The sequence below is a fragment of the Ustilago hordei genome (genome assembly GCF_900519145.1).
Source record: "Ustilago hordei strain Uho2 genome assembly, contig: UHO2_contig_03, whole genome shotgun sequence".
Taxonomy (NCBI): Eukaryota; Fungi; Basidiomycota; class Ustilaginomycetes; order Ustilaginales; family Ustilaginaceae; genus Ustilago; species Ustilago hordei.
In genome coordinates, this window is record NW_024545288.1 from 2,075,111 (window position 1) to 2,102,925 (window position 27,815).

Below are 27,815 nucleotides of genomic sequence, written 5' to 3' on the forward strand. Positions count from 1 at the left end.
GGAGGAGGAGCAGTGTCGAAGGAGTCGACACCACTCAAGAGGCACAGGGGTGCCAAGCAGGAGAGGCCCCTGAGCAGTACTCGATGAAGAAGGTACTCTCTGGAGAGAGAGCAGGAGCAGCATCGCTGGCAATGCTGTGAAGAGGTATATAACCATGCTTTCTCATCATCATAGGTTGAGTGGATCCCCATCCACTCTACTCACCATAACTAGTTATCACTTCAGCATAAGTATACATTAGTTTCAGTCAGCATAGCAGCAATCTATCAAGGTTGCTCCTCATCGTAGTGTGTGTGTTGTATCACCACTACCTGACGTCCGAAGGCGCCCATAGCAGGTTAGCGGTCCGGATATAGATAGAACCGAAGGCAGTAGTCCACTGCGGTCCGGGGATCACTTCAAGCATCAAGTCAACACACTGGACACTCGTGTTGACGCCACCAACCTTATCACCAATACCATCAACCTCATTATCATCGACGCCACCAACCTTATCACCAACACCATCAACCTCATTATCATCGACATCACCAATCTCATCACCAACACCATCAACCTCATCATCATCAACACTCACACCAGACCTTGGTGTCATCATAACATTGATATTGATCGTGCCGAGCTACCCCTGAACGGAGTGTCCACAGAGGTCAGCCGAAACCTACGATAGTATATACAACAAACGCCACCTGCTGTCACTGCACAACTTGATAGTCACCGAGTATCTCGAGACAATAGCTGTCGCACAGTTTGATAGTCACCGAGTATCTCGACAGACCGACCTGGGTTTCAGGCGCGAGACCCCTGACACCGATCTTGCTGATACCTGTCAGACCTCTACTTTCCTGCTGGTTCTGCTCCTGTAACAAGACCCATGCTCCTACCGATCATGATGAGTTATGTCATAGGGCCATTGTTCCTACTGATCTCACTGAACTCTGTCAGGACTCTACTTTTGCCCGATCCACAATGGTTGCGCCAGATCTCTTCATATGAGTTCTGTTCTTCCTGCGCATCCATCCAGTCCCATGACACCTTCTACGACAGATCTCGACCAGAATAATAATACACGGCATTTTACCACATATCTCGACAGGATCTGTAATAGACGCGTTTCTACTACAGATATCAGGTTTCAGACGCTAGACCCCTGACAACATCTACCTTAAACCGCCAGAGGGTGCAGAGGTCCCAGCCAGCAAGGTATACAAGCTCATCAAGAGCTTATACAGACTCAAACAGCTGGGCAGGGAATGGCATCAAGGACTTGACACACATCTACAGTGCTTGGGTTTCTTCCTGCTCCCCAATGTACCTTGCGTATATCTACGAGGCTTGGGAGAAACACAGGCAATCTTTGTGGTTTACGCGATGATTGCTCATCATCTCCCTGCGCAGGACCCAGATCGACCCAGCCATCTGTTTACCATGGCCTTTGTCAGAGGTTGTGTGCCCAAAACCTGATATCTGTAATAGGAACACATCTATTATGAATCCTGTCAAGATATGCAACAATGCTTGAAGTATTATGATTCTTGCTGAGATATGTAGTAGAGATGTCTCTATTGCTTTTCTTGCCTGAAGATGTAGTAATGGTTTTTCTATTGCAGGTTTTGACTAACTGCTGTGGACACTCTGTCCAGAGGTAGCTCAGCATGATCAATAACTGCTATGAACTGATGTTAACACCAAGGTCTGGTGTGATTGTGATTGCTGTCATTGACATGAGTGTCCAGTGTGTCAACTGAGTGTTTGAGGCAATCCCCAGACTGCAGCAGACAACTGCCTTCAGTTCTATTGTTATCTGGACTGCTGGTTTGCTATGAACTGCCTTTGGACATCAGTGAGCAGTGATACAACACACATGCTACTATGGAAGCAATCTACTTGATTGCGACTTTGCTGACTGTAAACTAATGTATACTTAGGTGAAGTGATAACTAGTTATGTATGGTGTAGAGTGGATGGTGATCCACTCACCTACTATGATGGGGAGCATGGTTATATACCTTTCTTGTAGTGTTGCCCACAACACTGCTCCTCCTCCTCCTCCTTACTATCCTCCCCATCCATTCTTGTGATGCCACTCGTTGGCACCACTTCCCTCGCCTCCTGCAGATGGATGGGCCTCTTGCCATCTCATCTTCACTAGGGACCAGTCCCACTTCATCTGAGTGGCGACTCACACCCCCTTTCATCACCCTCTTATCGTCGATGCCCACCTGTTGGCACCGACTTCATCATCGTGCCAGACCCCTGCTTCATCTGGTGGTGTCCTCCCCTCATCGTATCGGTGATGAGGTGCCTCTCTGACCGATTCTCGTGAGATCTGTCATACTCTGCATGATATTATGATTCCCACTGAACTCTGTAGTAACAACTTCATTCCTATGGATCCTGATGAGTTATGCCATAGGATCATTTCTACTACTGATCTCAGTGAACTCTTCCTTAAGCTCTCGTTTAGCCCAATCCTGTGATTCCTGTGCTCCTTCATATGACTTCAACTTCTTCCTGCCTCCTGCGCATCTGGCTCCTATGACAGCCTTCACATATGCTGCCAGATCCAATGACATGCTCCTTTTACTCCTATCCCAAATGATTTTTATACCAAGAAACTCTTTAATTGGGCTGTTGTCTTCTGTTCCCCACTTATTCATGATCTCATGCTTGGTGTGATCCACTTCCCTGCAGCTTGGCAATGCTATCAGCATGTCATCCATATAGGCCATGATGACTGTGATGCTATTTCCTGTTCCCCTCATGTACAAACATGGTGCACTCAGCATGCAATAGAACCCAATCCTTCTAAGATGTGAGTCAAGTTTGATGTTCCATTCTTGCCCTGATTGTTTGAGCCCATATAGTCCCTTTATGAGTTTGAATACCTTCCCTGGGTGTACCTTCGTGCTGATTGGTGGCTTCAGATAAATGTTGTGGTGTAAGTTCAAATTAAGGTATGCCTGTTTAACATCAATTGAGTCTGCCTCCCAGTCTTGGACTGCTGCAAAGGCAAGTATTCCTCAGATTGACTGGATCAGCACTACTGGTGCAAAGATCTCTGTATAGTTGGTGCCTTCTTTCTGGGTGAAGCCCCAGGCTACCAGTCTCACCTTAAACTTTGTTGGTATGAGATTTGAGCCTGCCTTGACTTTGAGCACCCAATGAGTGTCAACCATGTGCTTACCAGGTGGGAGATCTGTAACCTCCCACATGCTCATGGCTTCTAAGCCATCCAATTCCTTTTGCCTGGCTTCCTCCCAGAGGCCCCTGTTCTCCCCAGCAAGTGCTTCTTGGATGGTTGGGTCTAGGTTTATCCCTGCTTTGACATCCATAGCCACCAGTCCAAATGCTTTGTCATCAATCCATGTTTTGGTGCCATAGTGTTTGTCCAGACCCAATGTTATCTCCATGTCATCATATTCACATAGTGGGTCCAGATCTCTTTCATCAAATAAGTTCTGCTCTGTATATCCTAAGTTTATTGGACTTTCTTCATTGGTTGATGTCAGTGGTGGGTGTATGTCCACTGGGTGCCATTGAGTGTGGTCTGCCCAGCATTCATGCTCTAAGAACTTCACTGAGTTGCTCCAGAACACATTGGGTCTGTAGTCTGGACTGTAAAAGAGCCAACCTTTGTGTTCCAAACTGTATCCTATGAAGATAGTGGTGATTGCTCATTGATCTAACTTTGCATTGTCTCGCTTGGTCTTTGGGATGTTTACCCAAGCAAGACACCCGAAAACACGTAGGAGTCATATGAGCCGTGTCAGCGGTCATGCGCCTGAAACCTGAGATCTGTAGTAGTGTCGATACTATTACTGATCCTGTCGAGTTATGCAACAACACTAGTGGTATTGCGATTTTCAGTGAAATATGTGATAGAGCCATCTCTATCACTTTTCTCGCTCAAATCTGTAGTTGTAGTAATGCTATTGCAGATTTCAACTAACTGCTGTGGACACTCCATCCAGAGGTAGCTCAGCATGATCAATATCAATATGTGAGTTGTGGTAACACCAAGGTCTGGTGTGAGTACTTGCTGGGTGGTGCCAACACGAGTGTCCAGTGTGTTGACTATTGCTTGAGGTGATCCCTGGACTGCAGTGTGTCATGGGCCTGGATGCTCAAGAAGCAGGAGGGTCACTGGTTCATATGGAAGGAGCACAGGTATCGAAGATCTAGTCGATACCAGTAGAAGAGCAAGGTCGTAGTGCAGTCTCCATGGAGACCATGGACTCCTATGGACTCACATGCAAAGGAGGACACGAGCCACATGCAAAGGAGGACACGAGCCACATGCGAGGAGGGCCAGGCACAGCCACGAGGAGGACCAAGCTCAAGGAGCAGGCACAGCCACGAAGAGGACCAAGCTCAGATGGTTACCACTCAGGGGCTCGAGAGACAAGAGTCAAAGGAACTGTCACCAGTCAAAGGAAGAGGAGCAGTGTCGAAGGAGTTGACACCAGGTCATGAGGAGGAGGAGCAGTGTCGAAGGAGTCGACACCACTCAAGAGGCACAGGGGTGCCAAGCAGGAGAGGCCCCTGAGCAGTACTCGATGAAGAAGGTACTCTCTGGAGAGAGAGCAGGAGCAGCATCGCTGGCGATGCTGTGGAGAGGTATATAACCATGCTTTCTCATCATCATAGGTCGAGTGGATCCTCATCCACTCTACTCACCATACAACTAGTCAATACTTTAGAAACATAAGTACTCATTAGTTACAGTCAGCATAGCAGCAATCTATCAAGGTTGCTCCTCATCATAGTGTGTGTGTTGTATCACCACTACCTGACATCCATAGGCGCCCCATAGCAGGTTAGTGGTCTGGATATAGATAGAACCGAAGGCAGTAGTCCACTGCAGTCTGGGGATCACTTCAAGCATCAAAGTCAACACACTGGACACTTGTGTTGATGCCACCAACCTTATCACCAACACCACCAACCTCATTATCATCAACACTCACCAACCTTATCACCAACGTCATCAACCTCATCATCATCAACACTCACACCAGACCTTGGTGTCATCATAACTGAAGCATTGATATTGATCATGCCGAGCTACCCCTGAATGGAGTGTCCACAGAGGTCAGCCGAAACCTACGATAGTATATACAACAAATGCCACCTGCTGTCACTGCACAACTTGATAGTCACTGATACTGAGACAATAGCTGTCGCACAGTTTGATAGTCACCAAGTATCTCGACAGACCGACCTGGGTTTCAGGCGCGAGACCCCTGACACAGTGGACTACTGCCTTTGGTTCTATCTTTATCTGGACCACTGGTTTGCTAGGAACCGCCTTCAGACGTCAGTGAGTGGTGATACAACACATGTGCTACGATGAGAGGCAATCTACTTGATTGTGACTATGCTGACTGAAACTAATGATTACTGATGCTTCTGCAGTAATACTAGTTTATATGGTGTGTAGAGTGGATGGGGATCCACTTGACCACTTATGGCGAGAAGGTATGGTTATATACATCTTCACAGTGTCACCAGTGACACTGCTCCAGCTCTCTCTCCAGAGAGTACCTTCTTCGCCAAGCACTGTGCAAGAGTCCCTGATGAGGTGCCTCCTCCTCCTCAAGCCCTGCTTGCTTATCATTCCTGTCTGTCCTTCTTGAGCTGTGTGTCGACTCCTTCGACACTGCTCCTCCTCCTCATGACCCGCTTGCCAGTGTCCATAACACAGCTCTTCTTCCTTTGACTGGTGACAGTTCGCCAGGTCTTTACCCTATGGCCCCTGAGTGGTAACCCACTGCATGCTCCTGAGCTTGGTCCCCATCTTGGCAGTGCTTGATCCTTGTCACATGCGAGCTTGGTCCTCTTTGCATGTGAATTCATCATACAAACATCCCTGTCACTGATCTCCATGGAATCTGTCATATGATCATGCTTACTACAGATTCTGGTGGGATTCGTGATATTGACTTCATTCATACAGATTTTGATGAGATCTGTCATAGAACTGTGTCTACTACCAATCTCACTGAATTCTTCTGTAAATCCCACAATCTACCCAATTCCTTGATTCCTGCACTCCCTTCATATGAACTAATGGGTCTTCCTGCTTCCTGCGCATTCAGGCCCATGACAAGCCGTTCTGGCGATTTCTTGAACATCGCCTCGTATGGAAGCTCACCATCAGTGTTTGGGGTGAGGTTGATCTTGAATGCTGTGGCCTGGATTGCATATGGCCAGAAGCTCTTTGGTAGCCTTCTCTGCATCAATAAGGTCTGCATCTTCTCACTTAGGCTTCTATTCATTCTCTCCACCCTTCCATTCTGTTTGCTGTTGTAACCCACAGTTGTTTGCCATTCTATTCCTTTGTCCTGCGACCATTCTATAGCTTTGTTGCTTCACCACTCAGTTCCTTGATCAGATTGAATCACTTTTAGATTCCTTCCTGTCTGTGTCTCAAGGAATGTGACCATTCTTCTGAGCTGCACAAATGCCTGACTCTTTTGTAGCAACAGTTGTGCATAGACATACTTGCTATGATTGTCAACCAACACCAGTGTGCATGTGTATTCTGTCATGTGGGATGCATCATTGATCAAGTCCATGTGTATGAGATCTAGCAGGGTGCAAGCTCTGTTGCTGCTCCCCTTTCCCATTCTTGCCATGGTGCTTTTGGACCGTATACACTGTGTCAGAGGTTGCGTGCCCAAAACCTGATATCTGTAATAGAAACTCATCTATCACAAATCCTGTTGAGTTATGCAACAATGCTTGAAGTATTGTGATTCTTGTTGAGATATGTAGTAGAGATGTCTCTATTACTTTTCTTGCCCAAAGATGTAGTAATGATTTTGCTATTGCAGGTTTTGACTAACTGCTGTGGACACTCTGTCCAGAGGTAGCTCAGCATGATCAATAACTGCTATGAACTGATGTTAACACCAAGGTCTGGTGTGATTGTGATTGCTGTTGTCAACATGAGTGTCCAGTGTGTCAACTGAGTGCTTGAGGTGATCTCTGGACTGCAGTGGATGACTGCCTTCAGTTCTATTGTTATCTGGACTGCTGGTTTGCTATGAACTGCCTTTGGACATCAGTGAGCAGTGATACAACACACATGCTACTATGGAAGCACTCTTCTTGATTGTGACTTTGCTGACTGTAAACTAATGTATACTTAGGTGAAGTGATAACTAGTTATGTATGGTGTAGAGTGGATGGTGATCCACTCCCTTGTTATGATGAGGGGCATGGTTATATACCTATCTTACAGTGTCACCTGCAACACTGCTCCCTCTCCTTGTGCCTCCTTCGCTCTCCATCCACCTTGTGATGCTACTCATTGGCACCACCCCCTTGTTCCCTGTGGATGGATGGGCCCCAATGTCTCATCTCTGTCAGGGGCCAGTCCCACTTCATCTGAATGGCAATGCATGCTCCTACTTATCTTGCCCACCAGTCTGCCTTAAGTTCATTGTCTGGTTGGGCCCCTCCTTCATCCAGTGGTGACCTCCCCTTGTTCATCATCATCCTCTTGCCCTATCGGCAATAGAGGCCTCTCCCAAACCAAACCCTGTGAGATCTTATGTTGCGAGCATGATATTACTAGTTCTACCAACTCCTGTAGGAAGACCCACATTCCTACTGATCACAATGAATTATGCCATAGAGTCATTACTACTACCAACTTCAGCAAACTCTGCCATAAACTCCTGTCTAGCCTGATCCTGCGATTTCTGCACTCCTCTTCATATGAAATTAGTTCTTCCTGCGCATCCCTCTGGTCCCATGACACACTGCTCACATGTCAGAGCTGTATCTGGGTCTACCTCTATTGCAAGCTTGTCTCCCAACTTCCTGATTATCGCCCTGGCTTTGTCTTGACCTGGATGTCCTAAATGCTCATGCCAGAGTTGCTGTGTTGAAGCCCTGGGTTTCTTCTTGATTGGTGTCAGCGGTCATGCGCCTGAAACCTGAGATCTGTGGTAGTATTGATACTATCACCGATTCTGTCGAGTAATGTGACAGCGCTAATGGTATTTCGATTCCTAGTGAAATATGTGACAGAGCCTTCTCTGTCACCTTTCTCGTTGGAATCTGTAGTTGTATTATCGTTATGACAGATTTTGACTAACCACTGTGGACACTCTGTCCAGAGGTAGCTCAGCATGATCAAACTATGATACGACTCTAAGTGAGCTTGATGTTGACACCAATGGACTGGTGTGAGTATGGATTGATGATGCTGACACGAGTGTCCAGTGTGTCGGCTAACACTTGAAGTGATCCCTGGGCCGCAGTGGACATCTGCCTTCAGTTCTATTGTTATCTGGACCACTGGTTTGCTACGAACCACCTTCAGACGTCAGGAAACGGTGATACAACACATGCGCTTCGATGAGGAGCAATCTGTTGATTACTACTATGCTGACTGAACTAATGATACTTATTGCTTGAAGTAATACTAGTTTGTTTTGTGAGTGAGTAGAGTGGATGAGGATCCACTCGACCATTTGTGATGAGGAGGTAGGACTATATACCTCTTTGCAGCATTGCCAGCAACACTGCTCCTGCTCCCTCTCTCCAGAGAGTACCCTCTTCGTTGAGTACTGCACAGGGATCTCCAAGGAGGCACCTCCTCCATATCAAGCCTTGTCCCTCCTGTCTTTCCTGAGCTGTGTCGACTTCATCGACACTGCTCCTCCTCTTCATATCCCTTTTACCAGTGTCCTATACACAGATCTCCTTCCTTTGACCAGTGACAGTTCTCTTCTACTCCTGTCCTGTGGGCCCCTGAGTGGTAACCAACTGTGTGTCACTGAGCTTGGTCCCTCTTGCATGTGAATCGTCATATGGACATCCTTACTACCGATCTCTGTGGAATCTGCCACACGATCTCGCTTGCTGCAGATTCTGGTGGGATCCGTGATATCAACGATGTGTCACGGGAGCCGGTCGGCCGAAATGGAGTCTGCGCCATCTGCGCAGACAGAGAGGTTAAATCGGTTGAAGGGCGGCATAAGAACCTGACTCGGCAGTTCCCAAGGAGATCCAGTAGGAGACCATAACTCGCTGGACATCGAGGACTACTGGCGGCGGGAACAGATAGGAGGGTTGTTGAGTAACGCCACTCTGTGGTACACATGGAGGTTGTTGTCGTCGATCGACGATGATCAGACACGTGATGAATTGCTAGGGAACAATCACTCTGGAAGTGTGGTTGGTTTGGCAGCTCGGGAAGGTGCTGAAGTCAGCCTTACCAAGCAAGCCCTGAGTGGTGCCACATGCAGGTTGTGTGGTGGCGCTAGATCGTGTCCTTGATGCAGCATGGTATATATACTATCTCCCCATGCTATTGGATGAGCAGGGACTCATCCACTCTACAACAGAAAACCTTCACAGTTATCATAGCTGTACGTTCTACTACATGGACAGTAACATTCTTTCTACGTCACACAATGCAATATCATCTATTGCGACCATTGCAAGTCTGAGCCTTCGTCATCAAATGAAGAGTATTGTAAACGACGTCGTCGACAACTACATCGGCGCTGTAGCACCTCAACTACAGGCGGAACCTCCACTGCGGGCCTGGAACCTCCACCAGTCCCTATAGCGACTGCTGACATTCCCGGCTGAGCACTAGCTCCATCACTCGCAGTACTACGCCGACGTCTTGACACTCGCGCCAGCATTGTACTACTCCATCGTTAGGAGCTGACCTTGCCGTGTTACCTCTGTATGGAGTGCCAACAGCAGTCAGTTGATATCTGTTCCTCAGGCCTCACTCATTGGGTATCACGGATAACCATTCAAGAGAACTTCCTCACCAGTTCTCCGAGAAGTACACTCAGGCTACCCTCTCTATTGGAACTCACTGAGTTCCGCTGAGACGACCCATTCTGCAGAGAGTCGGGTGTTAGGCACACGACCGCTGACACGATGCTCATGCCAATTTCGCTGTGGTCTGCCATAGAGCTGATTCTACTGCCAATCTCGGTGAACTCTGTTGCAGCTCCTACGATCTACCCGATTCCACGATTCCTGCACTACCTTCATATGAACTTCGGTCTTTCCTCGTTCTGTGCACCCAGGCCCATGACATTACCCCCTGTCAGGGGTCTCGCGCCTGAAACCCAGGTCGGTCTGTCGAGATACTTGGTGACTATCAAACTGTGTGACAGCTATTGTCTCCATATCAGTCTTGACAAGCTAGTTGCTTGGTGACTATCAAGTTGTGTGATGACAGCAGGTGGCATTCATTGTATATACTATCGTAGGTTTCGGCTGACCTCTGTGGACACTCCATTCAGGGGTAGCTCGGCATGATCAATATCAATACATAGGTTATGATGACACCAAGGTCTGGTGTGAGTGTTGATGATGATGAGGTTGATGGTGTTGATGATGAGATTGGTGGTGTCAATGATAATGAGGTTGATGGTGTTGGTGATAAGGTTGGTGGTGTCAACACGAGTGTCCAGTGTGTTGACTTTGATGCTTGAAGTGATCCCCGGACCGCAGTGGACTACTGCCTTTGGTTCTATCTTGATCCGGACCACTGACCTGCTATGGGGCACCTTCGGACATCAGGTAGTGGTGATACAACACACACACTATGATGAGGAGCAACCTTGATAGATTGCTACTATGCTGACTGAAACTAATATATACTTATGCTGAAGTGATAACTAGTTATGATGTGTGTAGAGTGGATGAGGATCCACTCGACCTTTGATGATGAGAAAGCATGGTTTTATACCTCTTCACAGTGTCACCAGCGATGCTGCTCCTGCTCTCTCTTCATCAAGTACTGTACAGGGGGCCCCTCTGGCACCACTCCTGTCCTCCTTGAGCTATCAACTCCTTCAACACTGCTCCTCCTCCTTGCTATCCTGCTTGCTTGGCACCCCTGTGCCTCTTGAGCTGTGTCAACTCCTTCGACACTGCTCCTCCTCCTTGCTATCCTGCTTGTTTGGCACCTTTGTGCCTCCTGAGTGGTGTCGACTCCTTCGACACTGCTCCTCCTCCTCAGGACCTGCTTGCCGGTTCCCTATACACTGCTCCTTCCCTTTGACCAGTGACAGTTCTTTTGACTCTTGTCTCTCAAGCCCCCTGAGTGGTAACCATCTGCATGCTCCTTGAGCTTGGTCCTCTTCGTGGCTGTGCCTGCTCCTTGAGCTTGGTCCTCCTTGTGGCTGTGCCTGGCCCTCCTCGCATATGGCTCAGTCCTCCTTTGCATGTGAGTCCATAGGAGTCCATGGTCTCCATGGAGACTGCACTATGACCATGCTCTCTACTGGTATCGACTAGATCTTCAATACCTGTGCTCCTTCCATATGAACCAGTGACCCTCCTGCTTCTTGAGCATCCAGGCCCATGACACTACCCCCCTCTTAAGAGCCGAGCTCCGTCGAGGCATGCTCTGGTCTGGTTCATGCTGACTCCTCCTCCTCCTCCTCCTCCTCCTCCTCCTCGACAACCTCGCCAACATAACCCTTCCTCCTTCTCTCAACATCATTCTCCTTCCTCCTTCTCTCTCTATTCCTCCTGTTCTCTCCTCCTCTCTCTACTCTGTCTACTCGCTCGTCCCCCCTCCGACACCTCATACTCCTGGATGAGGTCGGGGCAGTTGAGATTCTCTACTGGTTCCCATGAAGCAGCTTCTTCTGAGTACCCTCTCCACAACACTTTGTACTCTGTAGTCCCATTATGTGAATGCTTGTCAATGAGTGCTTTGACTTTGAAATTGAGGTCCTCATCAGGAAGTGATGGTATGGTGGGCTGTTCAGCTCGTTGAGGAAGAGAACTTGTTCTTGCTGGTTCGAGCATGGAGACATGGAACACATCATGCACCCTAAGGTTTGCTGGCAATGTGATCCGATAAGCTCGGCGTCCTACCCGTTCCTGAACTGGGTAGGGTCCTGCAAACCGGGTATCCAACTTGGGTGTGGGTCTCCGTGTCTTCCAGTTTCGACGGTTGATATAGACCATATCACCCACCTTGAACTCGATGTCCTTGTGCTTCCTGTTATACTGGTCTACTGATCTATGTTGTGCCTCTCTGATCTGCTCCTGGAGGTACTTGCAATGCTCCTTTCCATCCATGAGGTACTCGAAGCAACCTGGATCATTGACTCCTAGTTGTTGAGGGATGTCAGGATGAGCTTTGGGGTTCCATCCATAGCATGCAAAGAATGGTGAGACACCAATGCTGTTGTGGACTGTGTTGTTGTATACAAAGGCTGCAGTGTCCAGCAGGTCAGCCCAGTCATTCTGCTCATAGTTGCAGTACATCCTTAGGTACTGCTCTATGACCTGATTGACCCTCTCTGTCTGACCATCAGTTTGAGGAAGGTAGGCTGTGCTAAGTGAGTGCTTCACACCCATTTGTTCTGTGAATGCCTTCCATGCTCCTGATATGAACTGCCTGCCTCGGTCCAAGACCATGTGATCTGGGTATCCAAAAAGTCTAACCATGTGTCTGTATAGCAACACTGCAGTCTGTTTGGCTGTGACTGTCTTATGGGTTGGAGCTAGTATGGCAAACTTGGTTAACCTGTCAACAATGACTAAGATAGAGTCATAGGTCTTGAAGTCATACTTCTTTGATGGTGGTAGTCCTTCGATGAAGTCGAGGGATATGGAGCCCCAGGGCCTGTCTGGTGTTGCTAATGGCTGTAGCAAACCATATGGATGGTGACGAGGAGCTTTGTACCTAGCACATACAGGACAACTTGCTACATAGTCTGCAATCCAAGCTGTCATGTTTGGCCACCAGTAATGTCGTTGGGCTGCCTTGATGGTAGCATCTCTCCCCACATGTCCAGCAGTGATGCCATCATGGCATTGAGTCATCACCATGAATCGCAGGTGCTCTACAGAGAGAGACTGTCCATCTACCTCTTTGGCACTCCTTGAGTGTCAGTTGTTGGTCCTCCCTGGCATGATCACTTTGGGGATAACCAACCTTCCTCCACTGTACCATAGGTCGTCCTTGAGCTCGAAGGGCTTCTTCATATGTATCTCCTGTAGCTCTTGGTCTAAGGGCTGGAAGATCTTGACCAGGTCTCTGAGACCCTTTGATGCTATGGACTCCATCAAGAGCATAGGGGCCACTAGGGTCGAGTCATGGTCTGCTGTCTCCTTGAACACTCGAGGAGGCAGTAGTTGCCTCACATTGTGATCCTGCTCTTCACCAGCTGGTTGCATGTCCATCCTTCTGGTGAGAGCATCAGGTTCACCACCTTTGTCTCCTGGTCGGTACTGCAATATGAAGTCGAATTCTGCTAGTAGTATTGCCCATTGAGCCTGTCGACCTGTGATGCATCTCTGTGACTTGAAGTACTTGAGGGCTTCATGGTCAGTGAGGATGACCAGTTGACTTGGTAGTCCAGCTAGCATGTGTTGCCACTGAGTAAGGCAAGCGACCACAGCTAGGAGCTCCTTGTCATGGATCTCATAGTTCTTCTCAGCAGAAGACATCTTCCTAGAGTAGAAGGCCACTGGGTGCTATTGTCCTTCATGCTCCTGCTTGAGTACTCCTGCTATAGCAAAGTCACTTGCATCAGTCTCCAACCTTGTTGGAAGGTGGTAGTTGAAGTGCTGAAGCACTCCTGCTGATGTGAATGCCTGGATGAGCTTGTGGAAGGCCTGCTGGGCCTCCTCTGGTAGCTCAAACTTCTTGAATCGTTCTGTAGGCTTTACCAGTGATGTCAAGGGCTTGGCTATGCAAGCAAAGTGGGCTATGAACCTTCGATAGAAGTTGGCAAAACCCAGGAACCTCTGGATGTCATGGATTGACTCTGGCATTGGCCACTCCTTGACAGTGCGCACCTTTTCTGGGTCCATCTCTATACCTGTTGGCTTGATGATGTACCCCAGGAACTTGACTATCTTGGTGTGAAACTCACACTTCGACAGCTTAGCAAAGAGCCTGTTGCTCCTTAAGTGAGTGAGGACCTTGGTGACATGCTTCACATGTGCCTCTTCAGTGTCACTGAAGATCAGGAAGTCATCTAGGTATACCACTACATATACTCCAATGATGTCTCGGAAGATGTCATTGATGAATGACTGGAAGTGAGCTGGAGCATTGGCTAGGCCAAAGGGTATCACTAGGTACTCATAGAGTCCCAACTGAGTGCCAAAAGCTGTCTTCCATTCATCTCCTTTAGCAATCTGGATGAGGTTGTATGCTGCTCTAAGGTCTAGCTTGGTATAGATCCTTGCCTTCCTGAGTAAGAACAGCTGCTCCTCGATGAGGGGCAGTGGTGCCCTGTTCTTGACAGTGATCTCATTGAGACCTTGGTAGTCCACACAGAGTCTGAGACCTCCATCCTTCTTTGGTACAAAGAGCACTGGTGATCATGCTGGGCTCTTCGATGGTCTTATGAGCCCCTTCTCAAGGTTCTCATCCAAGTACCTCCTCAACTCGGACATCTCCTTGGGTCCCTTAAGGTACAGGGGCCCTTGAGGTGGCTTACCTCCTTCTATCAACTCAAGGTGGAGATTGTGATTGGTATGATAGGGCAGCTTGTCTGCTTCCACTTCATTGAACACATCTCACAGGTGTTGGTATGGCTTTGGTATGTCTGCAGCTGTCACCACCTTGTCCACCTCTACCTCCATCTCTACTCCTTTGTCTGTGCCTGTAGGTACAAAACCAAAGGCTGGGAGTGATGATGGTGGCTCCTCCAACAGCATGAACCCTATGGGTCCATCTTCTAGAGCTGCTTGTAGTATGTGCTCTGCTGAGACAAACTCATTTCCATGAAGGGTTGGTCTCCTCATGGTTAGGTCCCCTGTGTCACAGGGACGGCTGGCCTGCGCAAGAGAGTGCGCCAAATGATCAGCGGCAGTTATGGTAATGTCGTGTAACGGAGCAGTATATGAAGGGTGTGCAGAAGATCAACATATGAAGGGTGCACCAGATTGATCAGAGCCAAAAACCATCGGGGATCAATGAGATTAATCAGGTTGGCAGTGCACAGGAATTACGAGATCAATCAAACCCCGGGAATCCAGATCGATCTCATGGGATCGGTTGGAGTCAGCCGGATCAGCACGCCTCAACTAGTTGGCAGATCCAAACAAGTAATCGGAGCTGTGCCAATGTCAGAGTCAGTCAGATCAGCACGCTTCAACTAGTCAGCCGATCCAAACAAGTAATCGGAGCTGTGCCAATGTCAGAGTCAGTCAGATCAGCACGCTTCAACTAGTCAGCCGATCTGAACAAGTATTCGGAGCTGTGCCGATGTTGGAGTCAGTCAGATCAGCATGCTTCAACTAGTCAGCCGATCCGAACAAGTATTCAGAGCTGTGCCGATGTTGGAGTCAGTCAGATCAGCATGCTTCAACTAGTCGGCCGATCCAAACAAGTCGAGACGGAACTGTGCCGACATGACCACATGACCAGGGGGTATGGTCACAAGGTTCAAAGGGAATTCACAAGACTAAGTCAAAAGGGAGCTGTGATGAAAGGGGGCATCACACACCAGACAGAAGGAGAGCATGTAGGCGAGAGGGCCATGTTGCATAACCCTTATGCTGAGCAAACAGTAGGAGCACAGTATCGAAGGGGTTGGTGCCAGCAGGGCAAGGCAGTGCCTAACAGGGGACAAAGGCCCCTCAAGAGGAGCAGGATAGGTGTCGAGGGAAAACACTGACTGGACATATAAATACTCTCATTCTACCATAGCATACAAGTGGAGGGGCATCCACTCTGAACTCAACTTACTTACTCTATACTTACTTGGTTACATATCATCGCAATAGCAGTGCTCTTGCAACGACTCTCAATGTGTGTGTTGTATCACCGTTAGTCGACAACTGTAGGCGGTGTTCTTCACACTAGCAGTCCAGTTCATTACTGTAGGCAGTGTTCTTCAACACCTGTGGTCCAGTCCCTTGCTGAAGGCAGTGTTGCTTGACACCAGCAGTCCAGTTGGTTATTGTAGGCAGTGATTCACACCAGTGGTCCAGTAACTCCCATCCTCTGTAGGCAATTAGCACATCGTGGTCCAGACGACATCCAAGAGCATTATCAACAGTACTATGAACACTCGTACTGTAGGGGAGGGTGTATCACCCACTCACTGACAAACAACATTCATGCTGTGCAACCTCTGAACGGAGTGTTCAAGGCGGTCAGTCAAGACTTACTAGGTGACAATGCTTGGTTACGTTTAGGCGAATCATATCAAGTAGTCCTTACTCAATCAACCTCAGTTAGTCTCTGGTGCGCGATCGCTTACACCCTGCTCTTGCTGCTTCAGGGGGTCTCCTTGGGGGTCGGTCCTGCTCCTGAGTCTTGAACTCCAGCTGGCCCGTATCCCATTGTATGGTGGGTTTGAGCCTCTGTAGCTCAGTGAACCCCAGGATGAGGTCGTAGTCAGCAGTGTCAGCCACTGAAGCTTTGACCACACCCAGATTGTGTGTACCAATAGATACCTGCATGCTCACAGAACTATTGATGGAGAGTTGGTGTCCGGTGACACCATGGATCGATCTTGTTTTTATGGGTTTTGTGGGTATTTGGTACTTACTAATGAAAGAATCTGAGACTATGGACAAACCAGCACCAGTATCAGCTAGTATCCGAGCAGGATGGTCTTGAACCATTCCAGAGAGCTCCAGTACTGCTTTGCCTCCACTGGTAGAGAAACATACTTGACAATCTTGATATATACAGAGTGATGGCAAGGAGGTTTGTAGGGCAATGCATGCCATCAGTGCATCACCCCACTGATGTTTCCCTCGTCGTCATCATCATTGTGCTCCTTGTCCTCATGATCGGGGTCCATGGATTGCTGGTATGAGCTGAGGTCCATGGCCTCGGGGTCACCCATCTCAGTGCTGCCTGTGTGGCCATCTCCTGAGTTGGTGGCCTCCTTGAAGGGGTCTGTTGTGGTGACCATGACCTTTGGACCCATGGGTCGAGAGCTAAGAGGATCTACCCTCCTGCTGGGGCAGTCTCTGGCCCAATGTCTGATACCCTTGCATACATGACAGGTGTTGGTACCTGATGGAGCAGGGCTTCCTTGCTTCGAGGTTTGGGTGGGTTGATTAGTTGGTCAGTTTAGGTTTTGTGTAGTTGCTTGTGTAGTTGCTTGTGCTGGTGATCGAGCTGGATAAGATTGAGTGGGTTGATCTATGGGGATTGAACTTTGAATTGGCTGAGACCCAGTTCTTAGTGGAGGTGATGTGGCATTTGGGAGTGAGTGTCTAGCTGAGGACTGCTGTAGTAGCATCCTCTGTTGATCGATCTCCTCAACCTCTCAATACCACTCCCATCTCTTCCCAGGTGGGTTCCTCTTGAACTTCTCCTGTATGCTGCAAGTGAGACTACCTCTGAAGAGATCAATCACTAGCTCGTTGTCATCTAAGTTGACCTGTCCTTCCAAGTCTCTGAACTGCTCTACATGACATGTGGTGGCACCAGGAGCATCACTTGTGAGCCTGAGAGCTAACAGCTTGTTGTATGCCTCCATCCTAGCATTGCGTGGGTTGAACTGTTCTGACAGTCACTCTGTGAAGTAGTGCCAATCATTGAACAACCTTCCTTCTCTAGCTCTATCAATATGGAGCTTTGAAGTCCACCACTCTCATGCTGTCCCTTCCAGTTGAGCACCCATGTGATTGATCATCCTAGACTGCTCATACACCTGGTTGAACTTAAACCATGCTTCAGCTTCTAGAATGAAGATCTCCACATCTTGGGGATTAAACTTTGGAAATGGGGTGGCAATGGGCTTCGACCTCTCCATCATGATGCTGGTGTCCTCCTCTTGGTCCAGGGGGTAAGGGTCCATCCTGGTCCTGCTGTAGGGGTCCACCTTAGTCTTGACATATCTTGGCCCAGTAGGTGAAGCATACTTCTCATAGTTGATGTCATCCTGCTCATCCAGGTTGACGAATGAGACTGATCGTCTTGGTCATGGAGCTGGAGTAGGAGTATGTGGGTCTCCTATCATAGACTCATCTCCTCCTCCTGCTTGTTCCTCTGAGTGAGAGAGGTCAATTGTCTCCTCTCTGCTCAGATGAGCTTGTTGTAATTGTTCTTCTCATTGACCCTGCCTGGTAAGCTCTAGCTGGGCTTCCAATAGAGTGAGTAGTCTATCAAGCTTATTGTTGAGGTCTGGGTCCATCATGGTGATCGTGAGGAGCTGCTTGAATGATCCACTCTAATGTCAGGGGTCTCACACCTGAAACCCAGGTCAGTCTGTCAAGATACTCAGTGACTATCGAACTGTGCAACAGCTATTGTCTCCATATCAGTCTTGACAAGCTAGTTGCTTGGTGACTATCAAGTTGTGTGATGACAGCAGGTGGCATTCATTGTATATACTATTGTAGGTTTCAGCTGACCTCTGTGGACACTCCATTCAGGGGTAGCTCGGCACAATCAATATCAATACATAGGTTATGATGACACCAAGGTCTGGTGTGAGTGTTGATGATGATGAGGTTGCTGGTGTCGGTGATAAGGTTGGTGAGTGTTGATGGTAATGAGGTTGATGGTGTTGGTGATAAGGTTGGTGACATCAACACGAGTGTCCAGTGTGTTGACTTGATGCTTGAAGTGATCCCCGGACCGCAGTGGACTACTGCCTTCGGTTCTATCTTAATCTGGACTGCTGACCTGCTATGGGTTGCCTTCGGATGTCAGGTAGTGGTGATACAACACACACACTATGATGAGGAGCAACCTTGATAGATTGCTGCTATGCTGACTGAAACTAATATATACTTATGCTGAAGTGATAACTAGTTATGATGGTTGTGTAGAGTGGATGAGGATCCACTCGACCTTTGATGATGAGAAAGCATGGTTTTATACCTCTTCACAGTGTCACCAGCGATGCTGCTCCTGCTCTCTCTTCATCAAGTACTGTACAGGGGGCCCCTCTGGCACCACTCCTGTCCTCCTTGAGCTATCGACTCCTTCGACACTGCTCCTTCTCCTTGCTATCCTGCTTGTTTGGCACCCCTGTGCCTCCTGAGTGGTGTCGACTCCTTCAACACTGCTCCTCCTCCTCAGGACCTGCTTGCCGGTTTCCTATACACTGCTCCTTCTCCTTTGACTGGTGATGGTTCCTTTGACTCTTGTCTCTCGAGCCCCTGAGTGGTAACCATCTGCATGCTCCTTGAGCTTGGTCCTCTTTGTGGCTGTGCCTGGCCCTCCTTGCATATGGGCTCAGTCCTCCTTTGCATGTGAGTCCATAGGAGTCCATGGTCTCCATGGAGACTGCACTACGACCATGCTCTTCTACTGGTATTGACTAGATCTCTGATACCTGTGCTCCTTCCATATGAACCAGTGACCCTCCTGCTTCCTGAGCATTCAGGCCCATGACACTTGTTCGCTTTTCGTTCGTTTTGAGGTATGCTCTTCTATCACACAAATTTGACAGTCGACATCAACACAGGGCATTAGCGGTCTGATGGTCTAAATGTATTGGGACAGAATAAGCGACTAGTAAGCAAGATAGATCCTCAGAGCTCTTCATGACGAGGAGACTCCTCTTCCTTCTTCTCTTCCTTTTTCTCTTCCTTCTTCTCTTCCTTTTTCTCTTCCTTCTTCTCGTTCTTTGGTTTCTTCTGAGGCCTAGTCTTAGCAATCCTCCTCTTCTTAATCTTATTGATCGTCTCCGCAACCTTCCTCCTCCTTGCATCCACCTCCGTGCTCAACAATGCCGGATCATCACTGGGCCCTTTCTCCTCCTGCAAAGCCTTACCCTTCTTGAACCACTCCCCATCCTTCTCGATCGTTGCACTCAACGAATCCAACTCGGTAACGCTGTACTTGCTCGACTCGTTCTTCTCGATGGCTGCTGTCAGATTCGTCTTCGCCTCGGCAACAAACTGTTTCGCCTCTTCAAGTGCTACTTCGAACTCAGCAAATGCTGTGTCACGCAGCCTGTTCTGCTCCAAACGCGTTTCGAGAGGCTTGATGAGAGATTCGAGCGAAGCACGTTTGAGTTTGAGAGTGGAAGTGTCGGCTGTTTCCCCATCGTCGGAGAGCCAAGCTGAGAGCTCTTCTGTTTTGGCAGAGATGGCTTTGCGTTCGGCGTCTTTGGAGACAGAAGCGAAAGTTGGGTCGTCGACGAGATCGCGTACGCGGTAGAGGTAAGATTCGATGGCGTTGCGCGCTTCTTCGCGTTGAGCTTTACGAGAGGCGGCTTGGGACATGATCCAAAGCTTGTCTTTGCTCTTTTTGATCTCGTCGCCGGAGAGGGGCCGGACGTGGTCGTTTTGAGGGATGGTGCGAGCGGTGAGTTTGACGATCTTGTCCTTGGCTGGGACGGAGGTGAGGGTCTCATCTCCCTTTGCATCGGCATCGGCGGCGGCGGATTCGGCATCAGCTGCATCACCAGCAGTACCGTTGGTCGTTGAGGTGGTGCTGTTCGTAGATGTACCATTCGCAGCCTTCTTGGGAGTCGAAACACCAAAGAACGACTTGAGTGCACCAGCAATCCCACCAGCCTTGGGCTTGATCACCATCACCACGTTCTCCACCGCATACGTTCCCAATGGCTTGCTAGACACTGTCAAGTTGACCTGTGTGTCAATATGATCTAGCTGTCCACTCGCCTTGATGTCCTTGAGCAAGTCATCGATACCCGTGATCTCGACCATCGAGATAGCCCGATCCGTGTTGGCACCCAGCGCCTTTTGCGAAGCAGCATCGTACTCCAACTCAAATATAAAGTCTTCCTTGACGTTTTCGTACTGACGCAGCACCTGTTCGACCTCGTACGAAGTGGCGGGGAAGATGGTCTCGGTCTTGTCGTCGGCTTTCTTGAGGTTGACGGCGTAAGGGACGAGGTCGTAAGCCCGAATCTCCTTCATGCGGAATTGAGGGTTGAAGCTGGCACCGTAGAAAGCAGCACCCATTACTGCAGCCTCATCAGCGTTGACGTTCTGGGCGAGCTTCGAGTCCGGAATACCTGCCTCCCGCAGTGCGTTCTGAACGAGAGGCACACGAGTACTTCCACCAACAAGAACGATCGAGTTGATATCGCTCAACTTCAATCCTGCATTCGACAAAGCCTGGTTGATGGGCGAAGTGAACTTGGGCACCATCCCAGCTGCTGCTACAGCATCCTCGAAGTCTTGACGCTGAATCATAGTTCGGAAGTCGATCTCGTCAACAAGGCTCTCGACGCTGCTAGAAGCCATGTCGTTGGCACTGAGAATGTGCTTGACACGGTTCGCCTCTTTAAGCAACCTGGCCATAGCTCGGTGGTTGTTGTGGATCGAACCGCCAATCTGACTGCTGTACTTGGCGTCGAAGTCAACGGCAAGCTTGTCGCGCAAGATAAGATCGAGCTTGAGTCCACCAACGTTGCGTTCCCAGCCAACACCCTTGACATCGACGATGGTGGCTTCCTTCTGTGCCTTGCCCAACGAGAGGACCGAGTCAATGGTGATGGGCTTGGTGCTGAACTCGACCACAGTGGCGCGGACAGAACCAGAGCCGACGTCAAAGAAGAGATGCTTCTCAGGCAGAGGGAAAGATCGAGTCTGAGCGTAGTTGACAGCCGCCGCTGCGCCGTCCGACACAAGGCGGGGACGGAAGCCAGCGAGAATAGCCGAGTCGACAATCGCCTGACGCTCCTGTGCGTTGAAGAAGGCCGGCACAGTTACAACAGCATCAAGACCGCCGAACGAGCCAATGTTGAATCCTGCGGGCAGCGAAGGGTTGACGCGCTCACCAGCCGTTTCCTCCGCCAGCTTCTTTGCGTACTCCAACTGCATACCGACCAACTCCTCCACTGTCAACACCGGCAATGAAGAAAGCTTGGGATCAGGCTTGTAAGGTCTTTGCAGTGAGCAAGTGCCGCGCTCTGAGCTGATGACATTGTTGCCAAAGATTGAAGTGTAGAGATTGACGTATTCCTTGTCCTCCTCGTTTGTTGTACGGCCGAGCAGTGTCTTGAGGCCGTAGAAGGACTGCTTGGGTTCGCGTGTAGCGTGGTTGTAAGCGTTGGTACCGAACAGGATCTCTTCGTCAAGACCCCACTTTTTGAAAGAGACAGCGGACTGGATCTTGCGCTTCGAGTCGCGGTCCAATACCACGTCGAAGGGTAAACCTGGTTTGACGAGGGACACCTTCATCCATTCTGTGCCGTAGTCGAATGCCACTACTCCCATCGCACTTGTTGGTGCGGAGAGCAGGGTGATGGTGAGGAGTGCGAGAACAAAGAGCATGCCGAAAGCCGCGCTAACGCGGCCGGGGCCGGTTGAGTGCCTCATTGTTGGAGTAGGCGCCCGATCGCTTGCCTGTAACGAAGGGGAGCCTTGAGCACGGTACGGAGAGAGGGGCTGAGGCGGGTAGCTCTCGTAGCTAAGCGACTGTATTATCCACAAAGCCTACAGGTCCTTCCTCCTTAATTTTCGATAGGGGAGGTGATGGATGATGGTGAAATAAGGAAAGAAGCTGTTCTTCCCTGACTGAGGCGTGTTGGGTTCGAGGTGTTACTCTTTTCTGTGTCGTGCTGGAAGAAATGCATGGAAGCAGCTTGTCTGTCTTGAGCTTTCCTTGCTACGTGTCCACTTGAAGGAAGTGACGTGCACTTTATCGAGGGTTCGTGCGAGCGGAATTTCGCAGAAACGCCGCTTGCATGGCCGAATCTCAGTTTTGTTCACGTTCCCGGCCTAACAGCAGTAGCCAAACCTTGCGTTTGACTCTCTTCACTCGCTGGCCAACCCTCACACACTTGCACCCTGAAATTTGATCCAAGCATCAGGAATAGACGAGGTTGCGACAAGAAGAGACATACAGTAACTACTAAGCGAGAATCAGAGGGGCAAGAGGGAGATGGTTTATGTACAGAGAGCGAGAGACCTTGGAATGGGGCTTCACTGTCGAGAAGCTTCAGCGCTGGTGTGCAAACGCTGAGCCGTTTCTAGTCAATCGAGACAAGACTATGCGCAAAGTTATGTGCAAAGCGAAAGGGTCCTAACAGTTTTGGGAGCTTAGCAATTGCAAGCATCCTTCCTGTTACCCTGCTGTCCACCTTGCAAATCGACACCACCACCAGCCTGATTCCCACTCGCCTGTCTACCACCGTTACCTGCACCACCAGCCGCGGCACCAGCCGCAGCGTTCCTTGCAAAATGCAAGTCAATTGGAATCTTCTTTGCGATCTCGGTGAACACCTCTACAACTCCCTCACCAGTCTTTGCCGAAGTCTCGAAGAACAACAAACCAGCTTCCTTGGCATATGCCTCAGCCTCGTCCTTGGGCACGGCTCGCAACGACTCTCCACTAGCAGCAGCCTCGCCTGTTGCAGTGACAGTCTCATCGTCATCGTCATTCTCCTCCGCGGCAGTTGAGGTAGAAGAGGAGGTCTCGCTCAGGAGATCGATCTTGTTACCGACCAAAGCGATGACGATGTTGGGGTTAGCCTGACGTTGGAGTTCCTTGACCCAAGACTTGGCTTTTTCAAAGGAGCTAGCTTTGGTGACGTCATAGATGACGGCGGAGGCTTGGGCGTTGCGGTAGTACATGGGTGCGAGCGAGTGGAAGCGTTCCTGTCCTGCAGTATCCCAGATCTCGAACTTGATCAGGCGGTCTTCGAGGCGGCATTTTTGCTGCAGATCGGCGAGTGTCGCGGAAAAGAGAGGGTGCAAGTGTCAGCTAATGCTGTATCATGAGCGAACCAACAGGCTCGTCTTCCCCGCTGTCATGCACCAGATCACAAGCGCGGAGGTGTTGAAACTCACAGTCAAGAAAGCAGCGCCGATAGTAGGTTCCTTGTTCTCCTGGAAGTCGTTCTGCACGAAACGAAGGACGACTGAAGACTTGCCGACTGCGGCTTCACCTACAGCCGGCAAAAAAGGGCGGCGTGCGTGAGATCGGAGTGAGATGCGATGTGATGTGATGAGATGGGTGGCAGATGATACGAAATTCATTGTTCCAAAAGCATGGGAATTGGAAAGCAAGTGAAAGAGAATGTCAAATGTCAGTAACATAGATCTGCCATATACTAGGCTGCATGCGAGCCACAGGATGAGGGCAGAGCTGAATGCGTACCAAGAAGGACAAGCTTGGTCTGGAAAGGCTTTTGTGGGGCAGCCGCAGCAGCTGCATCGCCAGCAGCATTGACATTGGAAGCAGCAGGGACGGACATGGTGTGCAGTTCCAACAGGCGCGGAACAGGTGGTGCTTTGTGTCGATGACTGAGGGTGTTGCTGTGATCAGAGTCGTGATAGTCGAAGATAGATTAGGCAATTGACAACCGTCTTGTCGTGAATCGAAGTGTGCTGATTGTCCTTCGGATAATGGTTGTTCAGCGTGGTTCCGTATGTCGACGCGAGAAAAGTGATAGATGCTGCTCGAAGTGTGTCGATTGGAAGCAGGATGTCGTAGGGAATGATGAAGATGGGCGAAGATGATGGTTGACAGCAAGAGGCGGTGCGTGAGTTGAAGATGCAACGAAAGTGTCAGTTTTACTGTGCAGCGTGTGGAGTCGCCGCGCGGGAACAACGAGAGAGGGCACAAGGGTGGCGCAGCAGCAGTCTAAGCACAAGGCGAGACACACACACACACACAGGCCTCCCTAAATTTGGCTGGGACAAGGATCACTCTCTCCTCTTGTGCCTTACTTTTGGCCCACGTTTCGGCAGTGACGAACTCATATGTTTTCTTTGCCGACCTAACAGCGTCCATCCGAGCACTTAGTATGCTCTCCAAACAACACACCCACTCTATCAGATAATGACAGCCCAAGACTCGGCGTGAATGTCATGAATGCGGTTGCGAATGCGAACAGTATAAAGCTTAGAGTACAATGCACCGCCTCGAGGCAGTTACGATTACAGATTGAAGATGGAACCGGCCAGGGGAAAACCTTAAATGCCGGCTAATTGGTGAGGATCTTAATCAGACTCCTCAGCATTCTTAGCGGTCTTTCGTCGCTTTCCACCTCTGTTGTCGCCTGCTGCTGCTCCAGAACCTGCGACGCTGCTATCTGTTTCGACCGGATCGGGAATTTTGGCGACAATGTCTTTGAGGAAGTCGAAGGTTTCGTTTGTGTGCACTGTTCGCTTGCTGTACGTTCGCAGTTCAACCACCGAGACGATAAGTGGTGTATCGAGGAACACAATGTCAGTACAGACGTCTTGACGGGTAGGGCGGCACTTGAGGTAGAGGGGATAAGTGGTGGGACTTACACATGATAAGGAGTCATCTTCTTCGCTCCACAACTGCGCGTTTCTTTCACTGTCTCTTCCACGATGCTCGCCATGAACAGCTCTAGTGCTTTTGCTGCATCCACGTTAAGCAGTCAGAGACCTACGTCAATACCTATGTTCTAGCAGTGGACGCTCTATGTAGATGGGAGGCGATGGTGAGGACTTACAAATGAGAACAGGCGTAGCTTGCGCAACTTTTCCAACATCTTCGTCGGCTTGCATGATCTTTTTGATCCTCGCAACGGGGAACTTGCATTGTGCGGAGCGTTTGACCATCTTGCTGGCGGCTTGTGTATCGAGAGGAGAACGTATCTGACGGATAGCTAATGGATGAGGAGGCTGGGGAAGATGCGCGATGGAAAGGGTGCATTGAAACAGGGTTCACGCTTCAGCTTGGGCTTTGATAATTTTGTCGGCCGGGAAAATAGCATGCTACCTCTTACAGCTGGCAACTTTACGGCTCACTCGTCAATGGGACCCAATAGCATTCAGATCTCAGCAGCACAAGACTTTGTGGCACATATCATGTTCTCACACATCAGGTCATGCTGTGCTGTGAATAGCTGACATTGATTTTCGCAGCTACAAAGTGAAATCTGCTATATTGAGACAGCCCTTCAGTAATCAGCATCGTCAAAATCATCAGCACCCGCATAGGCATCTGCTCCCGCTGTTCTCGCATCACGAATCTTGAGACCCTGCATACAACCAAGTCACATTCAAGAACAGTGTGAGTAATATGCACCTGCGCATCTATACACCGTCATCAGAGCCTGTACTTACCCGCGTGAGATAGGCGTGACTCTTCTCGATATCTCGATCTCTCTGCTGCAGCAGCGTCTGGTATTGTTTTGCTGTCTTGATTTTGCCCTCAAGCAGTGAAATAGAGGTGGCGGAGGTATATGCATCACCACCGAAGGGGTCAAAGTTGACGACCCAGTCGCCGGTCACTGTGTTGGAAGAAGAGGAGCCTCCGGGTGGTGGGGAGAGCGTTGCGTGGACCCAACCATTGCGAACCTGTGATTGCAAATACGAGGAGGAAGCATTGATCAGCCGCATATCAATGAGTAGACTTGTGATGAAGGATGGGGAAGACTTGCGATATCCTGCACATCAGCATAAACAGCCTGAACCACATCGCCACTCTCCAATCCCACCATGCTAGCGATCTCCGAAAGTGCTAGCGCGCTATACACTTTACCTAGCCTTTGAATCCTTCTCTGCCTGTGCAGTGCCAAACATCGTCTCACTAGCCCCAGATTGCGATCCTGTTCATCCCACCGACAAAAGCAAGAGCACGTCAGTATAGACCAAAATGAAGAAGGGCTACTCCAAGGGGCGGGCGGGGACTTACCTTTTCAAACGTATCTCGTTTCTCCTCAACCAGCTGCTGAACTTGCTGCGTGCTATGAGCGTCTCTGCTCTCGTATGCGGCGACAAAAGCGAGATAGGGCTGTGCGATCTGCTTGAACGTTCGTGTGATAGTCTGCGGGGTGTACTTGGGTACTGGCAAGGTCTTGCCATGGGCGAGGAGCTGGACGAGAAGAAGCTTTTTGTACGCATCCATGTGGATGGCGCTAACCGCTACTGCCGGGCTTGAGATGCACTATCGAGACCAGAGTCACAAAAGCAAGGCTGTATCAGCATAGCGTAGCGATGGGAGGCCTGAGATGTAGGGCAACTTACAGTTTCAAGCGCGTCAATCGCATCTTCCAAGCGGTCGAGCTTGATATAGATCAGACCGGCGTAGTAGAAGTATTGCAGAATATCAGAGTGGGCGAGTGGTGTGACGGATGCGTCTGCGTCGATCAAGGGCAGATCGAGTAGCATGGTTGCTGCTTCTGCGTATCGTGCTGTCTTGAGATATTGCTGTTGCCAAAACGCACACCACCGAGATTGGAGTCCTGTCAGTAAGATACGTCAGTGCACCTTTTCGCCGACTAGTACAGACAGTTGCTTTGAGACTTACGTATGCTAGCAGCGGATGGAGCGTTGTGATACTCTCCGGTCTGGTAATGAACCTGGACGCCAACGCTTGCAACAGCTGCAAAGCCGATTCCGGATTCGTGATCCTATCCGCCAATCCTGAAAAGCTCGCTGCGAGCTGCGTCACCTTGTCCCCTGCTAATTGCACCTGTGCAGCATCGAATCGCTGAACAAATGCCGATATATGTGGCAGCAAGGTGGTCGCGTCGTCTGCCAAGGCAGAAGCATGCGTTGCTCGGGCAGCGAGGATGTAAAGCACCCCCACTGAGTGCGTTGCAGGGTTGAGCACTGTGAGAGGATCAATATTGCCCTGGATAGGTTGACAGAGAACGAGTTCGGAAGCTCCAGTATTCTCTCGTGTTCGGCTTGAGCTTGCGGCAGCGTTGCGAGTGGACTCGCCTTCGGAGGTGTTGCTGGCGCAGAGCTTCCGCAGAGCAAGAAGGAGTGTGGACTCAATTCGGGCGAGGTTAGCACCGCATTCATGGATGAGGGCGAGGGTGTCCTCGATTCCGGTAAGGATTGTGATCGCCATCTTGCCTATCAGTAGAGAGGCGCCCAAGTGTGTCCAGGCGTGATCTTTGAGGAGAGGTGAGGTGGTAATGATGGACGAAAGAAGGTTCGATGAGTTGAGTTGAGGAGTGTCACTTTCT

The 27,815-nt window shown here is 49.6% G+C and overlaps 5 protein-coding genes across 5 annotated transcripts; all 5 read right to left on the minus strand.

The window, feature by feature from the left end:
* Nucleotides 1-11,517: 11,517 nt before the first annotated feature.
* UHO2_02207 (uncharacterized protein) lies at nt 11,518-14,769 on the minus strand (the record flags this gene model as incomplete). Its single annotated transcript, XM_041559644.1, has 4 exons — nt 11,518-12,889; nt 12,947-13,465; nt 13,556-14,302; nt 14,546-14,769. The coding sequence occupies 4 exons, from the start codon at nt 14,767-14,769 to the stop codon at nt 11,518-11,520; spliced, it is 2,862 nt and encodes a 953-aa protein (XP_041415578.1).
* A 4,704-nt stretch (nt 14,770-19,473) lies between these two features.
* On the minus strand, nt 19,474-22,236 carry UHO2_02208 (uncharacterized protein; the record flags this gene model as incomplete). Its single annotated transcript, XM_041559645.1, has 1 exon — nt 19,474-22,236. The coding sequence occupies one exon, from the start codon at nt 22,234-22,236 to the stop codon at nt 19,474-19,476; it is 2,763 nt and encodes a 920-aa protein (XP_041415579.1).
* A 723-nt stretch (nt 22,237-22,959) lies between these two features.
* Nucleotides 22,960-24,116, minus strand: UHO2_02209 (putative VPS21 - Rab5-like GTPase involved in vacuolar protein sorting; the record flags this gene model as incomplete). Its single annotated transcript, XM_041559646.1, has 3 exons — nt 22,960-23,577; nt 23,710-23,807; nt 24,020-24,116. 3 exons carry the CDS (start codon nt 24,114-24,116, stop codon nt 22,960-22,962), a joined length of 813 nt encoding a protein of 270 aa, XP_041415580.1.
* A 748-nt stretch (nt 24,117-24,864) lies between these two features.
* UHO2_02210 (uncharacterized protein) lies at nt 24,865-25,455 on the minus strand (the record flags this gene model as incomplete). The annotated part of the gene is made up of 3 exons (XM_041559647.1): nt 24,865-25,036; nt 25,159-25,252; nt 25,347-25,455. 3 exons carry the CDS (start codon nt 25,453-25,455, stop codon nt 24,865-24,867), a joined length of 375 nt encoding a protein of 124 aa, XP_041415581.1.
* Nucleotides 25,456-25,796: 341 nt separating this feature from the next.
* UHO2_02211 (uncharacterized protein) lies at nt 25,797-27,697 on the minus strand (the record flags this gene model as incomplete). The annotated part of the gene is made up of 6 exons (XM_041559648.1): nt 25,797-25,877; nt 25,963-26,196; nt 26,280-26,447; nt 26,534-26,785; nt 26,866-27,048; nt 27,149-27,697. The coding sequence occupies 6 exons, from the start codon at nt 27,695-27,697 to the stop codon at nt 25,797-25,799; spliced, it is 1,467 nt and encodes a 488-aa protein (XP_041415582.1).
* Between the last annotated feature and the right edge of the window lie 118 nt (nt 27,698-27,815).